The sequence below is a fragment of the Sipha flava genome, unplaced genomic scaffold, assembly GCF_003268045.1.
Source record: "Sipha flava isolate LNK unplaced genomic scaffold, YSA_version1 301_pilon_pilon, whole genome shotgun sequence".
NCBI lineage: Eukaryota > Metazoa > Arthropoda > Insecta > Hemiptera > Aphididae > Sipha > Sipha flava.
The window spans coordinates 91,823-102,658 of NW_020272976.1; the positions used below are offsets into that span (position 1 = coordinate 91,823).

Consider the following 10,836-nt stretch of genomic DNA (forward strand, 5'->3'; position numbering starts at 1 on the left):
CAACGTGTGCGCACGCATAACACCCGTAAATACACGCCGTACACACCGACGGGCTGAGCGTACGAATATTGTGCGCGTATACCGCGGGTATGCGTTTGGAAAACAGCAGCTCTCCGGCGAGATGTGCGCGCGCGCGGTGGACACGTAAAACGTACACACACCACCTGTGTACCGCCGGCGTGTATTACACACGTTTACACGCGCGCGTACAGTACCCGCACCGGTGTCCGAGCACGCATATACATCGTAACCGCCGTGCGACTCCTGTTCTACACGTCTTGAACGTGTTCGTGGTGGTGAGCGCGAGCTGCTCCGAGCTACACCACCGATCCACGTACGCGCGCGCGTACATCGCGCATACAGGACGTTCAAATATCGTTGTCCAGTCGTCTCGTTGCCTTCGTGCCGTGCGCGTGCACGCGCATCATATGTTTTTACGGATTCCCTTTACTTAGGCCACGTAGAGATGTGGAGAAAAGCGTTTTTCTTCGATTGTTCAATTCGTCGCGCTCTGCGTAAACGAACGGTGTCGCAGAAGCTGGTCTATTGTTCTTGATTTAAAATCGACCACGAATCGCGAAACGTGATCATTTGTATCGTGGACAATATTCGATTGTGTGCAATTCGCCATAGGTGTAAAGCGGGAAACGCTAATTTTCAAGATACACGTTTATTTCTTAAAGTTTTTTAATTCAAACATTTCTGTTGATTCGCTTGAATATCGTCTAGTGTTTATATGATTCCGGTAAATATATATAAGATCGATACCGATATCGGTATAACAAAAAATAGGTTCAGAAAAACGTACGATAATCGTAAGAAAAATGGGAGAACTCGTATGATTATCAAAAGTTTAGGACAGGTTAGATATTTTTCGTATGTTATATTTCGTGTGTGTAAAAAATAATCCCATAAAGGTATTGAGGTGTTTATAAATAAAGAATATTTGATCATAATTAAATAAATGAAACAATCTTATTTTTCTTAAGTTATAATTATATTTTGAACACTAACATTTTCAAGTAAATTACACTCAAAACATTTATGTAAATAGTACGGATTGCCATGCAAAATGCGTATATATTAATTATTATTGGATTATTATTTTGGAATTTGAATTCAGCGTGAGCGGAAACGAATATTCAAAATACGTTTGAACACTCTGTATGCCATTGTATCACACGAGCGTCCGCGACGTTATTAATATTATTTACTGGGCGAACCGGTGTAGATTTTATTTATCGATGTCACCTTTTCTCGGCTGCCGTTGCTTTGCGGCTTTTAATACTCTGTAACACGTCGGAGTTAATACGCGGAAGAAGAAGAAGGCAGGGGGAAAAAAGTGTAATAAAAATTGTATATTTAAAAATATTCAAAGTACGCTAATAAGTCATGCTGCGTTCGGAATATATGGTACCAGTTGTCCACTACAAGTCCCCGACGAAATATTGCCCACATCCTTTGCTTTTGTGCTATTACATCTCGCCGACTATTTTATTTATTATTTTTTTTTCTTCCACCTCACTTTTTTTTAGAATTTCCTGTTTACGCGAAATATAAGTATTTTAGTATAGCTATATTCTTGTATACGTCTCCCCTTCCTCTATCGTACGGTCCATCCTTTCTAGTCGTCCAGTGTTATTTATAATTGAATTTAATCCCGAACATATTATACCATTACCTACTGTATTCAACTCGATAAAATATAATAGAACTTTATACACATAATATTATAGGTACATGTTATAATATAAGGTAGATACTCACTCTAAAACTCATATTTATACGTCTACGTTGAAACATAATATTATTATTAATATGTGGACAAAACGCAGAAATCTGTAAATATCGTCGGTCACGTTTAAATGGTTTCTACAGTTAACCGTACGTAATATATGTGTGTGATTACGATATATGTCTGATAAGTGTGTCGAAAACGTTCAGTAATAATAGGAACCTCGGATGGCCAGATCTACAAAAAAAAAAAAAAAATAATATAATATATACGAGAAAATAAAAATACATTAAGCATGACACTTAAAGTAAAACAGTAGTAGCTGTGTAGTAGCAGTAAAACATTTAATGGTCAACATTTTAACAGTGATAAAAACAAAATAATCCTACCCATAAAATATATATTATGTGGTATATATAATCGCAGTATACGTGAATATAATACCTGGTATATATGAGTATTTTTGCATCCAGTCAATGATTTTGCGTCTCATTATTTTTAATATATAAAATAGTTTATTTTGTTTTTGTGAAACCAAACATCACTAAATTAAATTGCAATGTTTAATGAATATTTTTGCATAAACATAAACTTTTTTATATATACGGTTTTATGGGGGTTTTTGTTTGTGTTTTAACATAATGAGATAATAAATCTATAATACGCTCATGTAGAACTGTTTTTATATATTTATTTTGTATCCATATCATATGTACTTCGAATTTTCATATTTAATAATTAAATTAATAAAAAATAAACGGTATCTAATATTTAATTTATACATATAGTCAATTATTTGTTTTTTTTATTGGCTATTTCATTAATTATATGCTTTCATATTGTAGTTGTATACGTGATATTCCTACGTGGAATGAGACAACACGGTATAACGTTAGAAAAGGAAAAATTGAAATATTATAAATATATTTATAATACCCGTTTAATATAGATTTTACTGAATTCATAGCGATGGAAAGTTAAGATAATCCAATTTAGTCGGTGAAAGGTGCAAAAAACGGTTCGTCAATATTAATAGTACGTCGATCTATGTTTGGTTTCTAATAACGACAGATCTAAAGATGTCAATCGTTCGTTAGTAAAATATGACGTGGTCCACATTTGATGTGTTTCTTGTTTGCAATAAATATAAAATATATATATACGTAAATGCATTTGTATAAATTATAGATATGTTGTAGATGTACGCACTCACGTTTATATATACTCAAAATTTTAGGGTCTTGTTCAATGAAAATCGTAAAAATTTATGGCCAAATATAGTGGCATAAAATATACTTCTATTTACTTACTTGTACTTACGCTGTAAAGATTGCGATTAAGATTAACATGTATATTTGTATACGTATATCTAGTTATGCGTAAATATACTATGTGATTTATTTTGTAAATCCAACCGATATGATGTTCCCCAAACACCATACCACAGTATTTATACCCCTGCGGTGGCTCTGTATAGTGATTAATTATTATAAATTTTTTTAATATAATTTCAATTGTGATTGCAGGAGAAAACTGCTGTAGACAAGTCAAGACATTTAACTGCAGAAGAAGCTTTATGTGAGAACAAAAGTTTACATTTTCGTGAAATGTATGAACTTCAATTCGTCAAGGTAAGCACAAGCAGCATTGGTATATTTTTTTACCGTTACATGAACTATTAACCATCGTCAATGTAAAAAAAACAATTATAATATGTACGAGTATACAATAGATTTTTCAGTTGTTCTTATACAAATGAACTTATGCATATGAAACGATATTGTACATTTCTGAAGTATTTACTTGCGTATGACTAATGTTTAAGATGATATACCTATTTCTGTTTGTGTATTTTTATAGGAGTGCTTCAGAATATATCAAAAATAAATTATAAAAAAATATTTTAATTTTCGAGTACAAAAGCTGGTATTTTTCTTACAATTTAAGAACAGAATTCAGCATTCAATTAGGTCGTATGTAAGTAGGTTTGTATAACGTACAGTAGTGTCTATCCGCCTTTTTTTAAATAAGAGTAGACATAGTTAAAATATTTTTTATTTATTATATAAAAATATGCAATTTATTGTCATATTTACTCAATTATGTAAAATATGCAAAAACAAAAATGATTCATAAGCTGATTATAAAAATTATTCATTTGCATAAAAATCCAGGGCTTAGTAATAACTAATAGTCCTATTAAATCGAGAGCTGAAAAAGTCGATTATAAAAATAAAACTATTATTTACTAATAATTATTACTAATTAATAATATATATTAGTAATAATTAAATATAATATAATTATTAGTAATAATTAATAATAATATATTAGTAATAATTATTACTAATTCCACTATTAATCGATTTCAAAATGCCTTAACAGTTATTTACTTTTACTTCTAGGTATTAATACTGTATTAATTATTCCATGATTGGAAAATAATATTTTACTATTACTATTAACTATAACCGATAATTATTTGTTATTAAACAAAACAATTATGTTTTATTAATACTTCAATAATAAGTTATAAATTATAATTAATTTAATTAAAAGTATCGCAAAGTAGGAAAGTGCACACAGTTAAATATTTTACCCTTCTAGTTATAATAAATAAATGTAAGTTAATTTATCATATATAGTCAATTTAGATTATTTTCGTTTACATAACCTGTTAAAATATATGGCTGATATTATAAATTTTTTATTGAAGTGTTATGAAAGAGTTAAGGAAGCATAAGTACATTGGAATTTTTCTTAAGTGGTAAAGTCATATCAATCGAGGGGTTTAAGATATTATACCGGCATCTAGCGTCATTATAAAAATTTGTAATTAATTTTTATCGTTTATGACGTCAATAGATATAAACATTCAACAGCACTGGGTGCATACAACTTAAAATATAGAAAATGTAAACTGGGTAAGATGAAAGTGCTACTATATGATTTTCAATTACAAGAGAACGTCATTGTTTTGTTTAGAATAATTAATTCATCACATTTTCGGCAAATATTATCCTATATTTCTTTCGTATTTTTTGTTCACACTGTGTGTTCAATGAAATACATTATAAATGTACAAAGATAGGTTCTTATGGAGTCTGAGTTTTAATTCAACATGTCAAGTTTCAATTAAGAATGTTGTACATGAAATTAAAAGTACCTACATTTAATAATTTCCAGAAATCTGTCAAACATGACATTACTCATCATTTGAATAAAAATAATATATTTTTAAACTTATTTAATTATTTAAATTATCTAATTATCTAATTTTATTATTTTTTTACATACGAATCAATCGATACAGTTAATCAATTATATAAATTCTTTTGTGTATCTTTTAAATTATGCGTTTAAAATATTCTTATCAGATAATATTATTTTTTAAATCTACCATACCACGCGTCTGTATTAGTTTTTTATTTGCAAAACCATAACCCGATTGCATTCAAGGAAATATTTGTGTTATCCTTTTAAAAATTATCAAATAGCTCATAACTCAACAAAATAATTTTAACAATAAAATTGGTAATACCGATGGTTATACAGATTCAATCGTGGACAGTTAGGATAACTTAGTGTTGTATATTTAAAAAAAATACTATCCAATAAGAATATTTTTAATGCATAATTCCTAAGATGTGCAATTGAATGTACATAACTGATTAATTTTATCAACTGGTATTTATATAAAGAAATAATATAATTAGGTGTTCTAAAAATGTAATAATTGCATTTTAAAATGATGAGTAGTAGGTAGTATGGTTTGAAGGTTTTCTAGAAAGTATTAACTGCTAAATACGAGTGTATGTACATTATTCGTTGAAACTTATCGCAATAACGAACGTGCAACACTCGATGCAATACAGTTAGATTATTATTAGTGAACACGGTGATGACTATAATTTTTACCAGTATTTTAATTTAATTTGTATTGAGCTTTTAGGGTGGTGTAATAATATAATACACTGTTTAGATACATTACTTAATTGGCTGAAGCCAAAAATCCTAGTTTTCTGTATTATCCCCTCGCTCCATAAAAAATCTAAATACACGTCACTACTGACAACGGTTAGGACTGGAATTACAAGTTACAGAGATATTTTTTATTTATTATGCTTACGATACGTATTAATAATTCATTTGGATGTGTCATCACCGCCCTCCCCCGGAGAACCGCCGACGCTGCATTAAAGTGATTTAGCCCGTAATTATTCCACATCTTTGACTTTGATAGTTCGATTGTATCCGTACCACTATATGCTACGATGTACATTATATCGAAAGACGGAGGTTATTTCGTACGCGCATAAACATATTGTATCGATAACGTACAATAACACATAAAAGAATAATTCAATTGTGGGTACGTAAAAGCGTTTAAATGTATATAAGTGTATAATACATGGATATAAATGGACTCACGTGCGCGCGCGCGCCACCGCCAAACCACGTCGCCGTCGTCGTCGTCGTCGTATCAGCTGCCGCAATAATAGCCACGAACGCCAAAAAATAAGCAAATAAATACAAAAACGACGATGACGACGAGTCCACATGTCCATACGGTTCTTGTATTTTCACCGCAAACGCCACCGACCCATTGTCCGCGTATTTGTAACGTCCTTTTTACGTTTACTACGATAATACGGGCCGTACTCATGCACACACGCGTATACCCGTAACACGCGTGAATTCTCGGTGTATATATATTAAAAAAGAAAAAAAAAGTCAAAAAGCCACTCGTCTCTGCGAGCGCGCCCCCCCGTCAATAATATTATACCATACACACCATACACGTAGCCGCAGCTGACAATATGTGTCAGTAAACGCGTATACGAATCGTATTTATTTATGTATATAATATAGGGACAATACGTACGCCCTCTATTCCGCCCGTGACGAGGAAGTATGTGCCGTAGTAGTAATAATATAATATGCGCACAATGATGATGCAATGGTAATAGTTTGCGGTTTTATGTATAGAAGTTTGTAGCGAAAAAAAAAATATATATATATATATATATGTATAATATTATTATTATTATTATTATTACATTATGTGCGTACAACAATCGTTTGCCAAAACACTGTTGCCCGCACATCCCCGTCCATACGAACTCAAGCATAATATAATAACATGTACGTGAATTATCGGGGCGGGATCGAGTACTTTAATTTAATCAAAATTCGCAATGTCTGTTTCGTGGGCACGCGGCAAACCCAACTGCTGTTCGCGGATGACTCCCGTGCGGCAAAGTATAAATATATATTTTCGTGGCAAGTACCACTGCGTCTCGAGTGCAGCTCAATAGAAGATTTTATCGTCCATATAAAACATAGTGCGCGTCGAGGTCAACATATAATTGTTATATTAAATAGTACAATGTGTTTGTGGTGTACAATAACGTAAGGGGTGACATCTTGCAGTACATACATACTCGTATATTACGCACGAGTGTACTGATGTGGTTACGGTATTTCTGTTACAGTTTCAATACAATTAGACATTTAATCACTACAGCTGACTACATTTTCTCGATTTTCAGTAGTTCCTGATTCATAAGCATAGGCGTGTTTACGGTTATGACCATTCTGGCAATTGCCAGACCTGCGAAACCCAGCTTCGTTTTAAATTTATGCTTAAATCATTAAAAATAATTACTAAAAAGTAAAAAGAATGATTGAATAAAACAGAACTAAATGACAAATATTTTCACATAAAATTAACCAATAATATTTATTATCTAATATCCATAGTTATAATTACCCGTGTAGTTCTAGTTGTATTTTATGTTATATAGTTTTTATTTTTTTGAAGAGAGTGAGTATATTATTTACTAGCCAGGTATAGTTACTGTAGTAGCTACAATTACCACGTACGTTCTCGAGGTAGTGTATTGTGTATAAGTCACTCTTTGGCTTTGTATCCTAAATGAAAATTTAAATTTTCCTAATGAAAAATGTTATTGGCCATACCTGCACCTATATTATATTCATAGTGTCACCACATAATGATGATGATCTAAATCACCAAAACCATAATTATTATTTATGTAATTACACATACTCACAAACACATATTTATTAGTATATAGTTATATGTATTTAAATCGTTTAAAAATAATTGTTCGAATAATTATCTTCCTCGAGTTCATATTATACGAGTACGAGTAAGTACATATAATAAACGGGATAGTTAGACGAATGGGTAGATGGGTAGACGGATGGTCAAATTCTATTTATTATCTAAAAAAAAAAATGGTCGAATTACACTCGAGTTGAAAAAAGGTTTAAAATTTAAGGCAGGTTTCCATTAGAAACGTTCACGTGTACGAGTATGTGCATAAAAATTGATATAACCGTGTTGTTGGACTTAGCCTAACAATTTTCGTATACAAGACAACACGAAAAATGTTGTTTCCACTATAAAAATATTACGAATCTTACGTTTATGAACGCTACGGCACAATTACAAATATATATTTATATTTTTGATGCAAAATACTGAAATAAGACCTTCAACAACATGGTACCAGAAAAAATGTATAATATTGAAAAATATATTGACTTATATGATCAAAAGCGTATTACCAGGTTATAGTTTTTGAATTAAGTTAGTTTATACTACAAAAATGGCTGAAATATATTGAAAAAAAATTATAGTAATGATAGTAATAATATCTGACAATTTTATATATATATATATTAAAATATTTTATGTCATGAATAAAGAAATCATTTTTAACCATGATAATGATTAAAATAATTTCAGTTCTAAGCCTATATGTAGAAAGGAAAAAATTTTCAAAATATAACTTTTTAAATGCATGATATTTTTGTTGACATACCCTTTTTTCAACCGTTTTCGGTTTGACCACTACTTGCTTTTTACCCCAGTAAAGTTTGACCATTACTTTTTATCAACACAAGTGCAATTCAATCATACCCATGTAGGTGTCCTTTAAAATTAATTTTTTTCCATATAACCATTTAATCTGGAATTAAATCCATAAAAAATCCAAAGTAAGCAACCTTTCAGAATTATACAGAATGTAGTCATAATAAGTTATGATCGAATTAAAGTATATTATACGAAATGCATTAGTATCAGGTGCACATTCTATAATATTAATTATTACAATTTTCATCGTTTTTTCACTTATCGCTCGATGCAATGACATTTTTACTGTTTATATGCATATATTTAAATAATTATTATAATAAAATATCTATACCACTTAACCATTGCAAATAATTAAATATAATATCGAAAACACATAACTACGTCATAAGTATGATTCGAGTTTGGCACAAGAGGTTGTTAATGACTTTTAAATCAAAATCTAATCCCTCTATCATTTTTATATATCAAGATTTATTTATTTTATATTTAAAGTTTAATTATTGAATAATATATTGTAATATTTATGTAAAAAGTTATCTAAAAATACATATAGAGTATTTATATAGATAAATTATACCACACAGTAGAAATTATAATCAGTTTCAACATGTATAGTCTGGAGTAATATACCAATTGAATCCATGTTTAAATTTCAAACTTTAATAATCTTAATTTATGAAAATATATATAATTAATAACTATTATTCATAATCTATTTATACACCTATGATAAATATCATGAAGTATGTGAAACTAAATTATATTTACAACTTTAAACATTTCAAATACAATCGAACATTGCAACTCCAACTGCAGTCGATAACTTGAACAAAATATTAAATGCTTAAAAATGTATAATATGATTAATCACTCATAACATTTTTCTTTCCGTCAAATTTAATGTATCACTACTATTGGTTGAAAACAATTTTACAAATCCGCCATATTAAATATCTATTATATTTGTTGAATTTTTCTGTTTATATGTATATTATAACTTTGTAAAAATGAAACGGATTAAATGCAATTCTTAAAGTGAATTATTTATGTTATGTGAATCCTCGTAGTGTTTTGAAATATTCTTAAAATTAAATTTGCCCAACTAAGGTGTTAGTGGCGTAACCTCCCTGATCATCACCGTTAGTCGTCCCCCGCGTCGACCTGGCATTGCACACCGTTTGACGCGTATAGCACAATAACAATGATACAAATACGATACATAATGTACATCGATAATACGTTAAGTACGTGGTTCCGGTTTGGTACGTTGCATTGTATCAAACCGTCATAATTATTATTATTATTATTATTAGTACAAAATATGACGAGCATGTGATGGGCGTCGTCCTCGGGCGACGGAAAAGACAATGACGGCCATATTGTTTAAATGGTGGGATAACGCGCGGCGAAGAATATATGTGTACAATGACACGAAAAATAAAAAAAAAAAAAAAACGAGACGAAAAGGGATGCGTTGCGGAGGGTACACGAAATAAATAAAATAAAAAAACGAGGACCGGAGAGAGAAAGAGAGGGGAAACGGTACGACTGTAGAGGACCGGTGTGTGAAAACAACGATAATTTGTTGTTGCCGGTGAAAAGGCAACATGTTCGGGCGACGGTGGCGCGACGATTGGACTAGGCGGAAGGGAGGATGACGGCGGCGGCGGCGACCTGTCACCCGGTGACCAGCGTACCGTGACTGCTACTACGGCTGCTACCGAGAGAACAGAGCTGGCAGAGAGGAAGGACGCGCGCTGTTCGATCGCGTGAAAGGGGGCAAAACGCTTCTCACATAGTCTAGCTACGTATGCACGTACGCGCTTCCCCCCTCGGCGAAATATTGTATTTTACCGCGTAGCCGTTGGCACAGCAGTTGTGGCGGTCGGTCGCCGCTGAAACGGGGCAGTGGCGACTGGCACGTATTTTTCACGTTGAAAAAACATATTTTTATCACCGTCTGTACCCATTTTTTCTTCTTCTCCCTCTCTGCAGTCCGTCGCTCGCCCCTCTTTTTCCCCACTCAACCCCTCTTCGCTCTCTATTTCTCCCTCGATCGTTCCGTACACCTATTCGATATCCATCCGGTTTCCAGTCCGTACGGGCATGTATATATATATATATATATTGTTATACGAATCTGGTTACCAATATACAGATCCACATACAGTATAATATATTCGCGCATACG

The 10,836-nt window shown here is 31.7% G+C and overlaps 1 protein-coding gene across 1 annotated transcript in view; it reads left to right on the plus strand.

Moving 5' to 3' along the window:
* Window positions 1-10,836, plus strand: part of LOC112686228 (LIM/homeobox protein Awh) — a 47,653-nt gene that overhangs the window by 9,550 nt on the left and 27,267 nt on the right. The window contains exon 2 of the mRNA XM_025558429.1: window positions 3,262-3,366. Within this exon, the coding sequence (XP_025414214.1) occupies window positions 3,262-3,366 (105 nt within the window). The remainder of the gene's footprint in view (window positions 1-3,261; window positions 3,367-10,836) is intronic.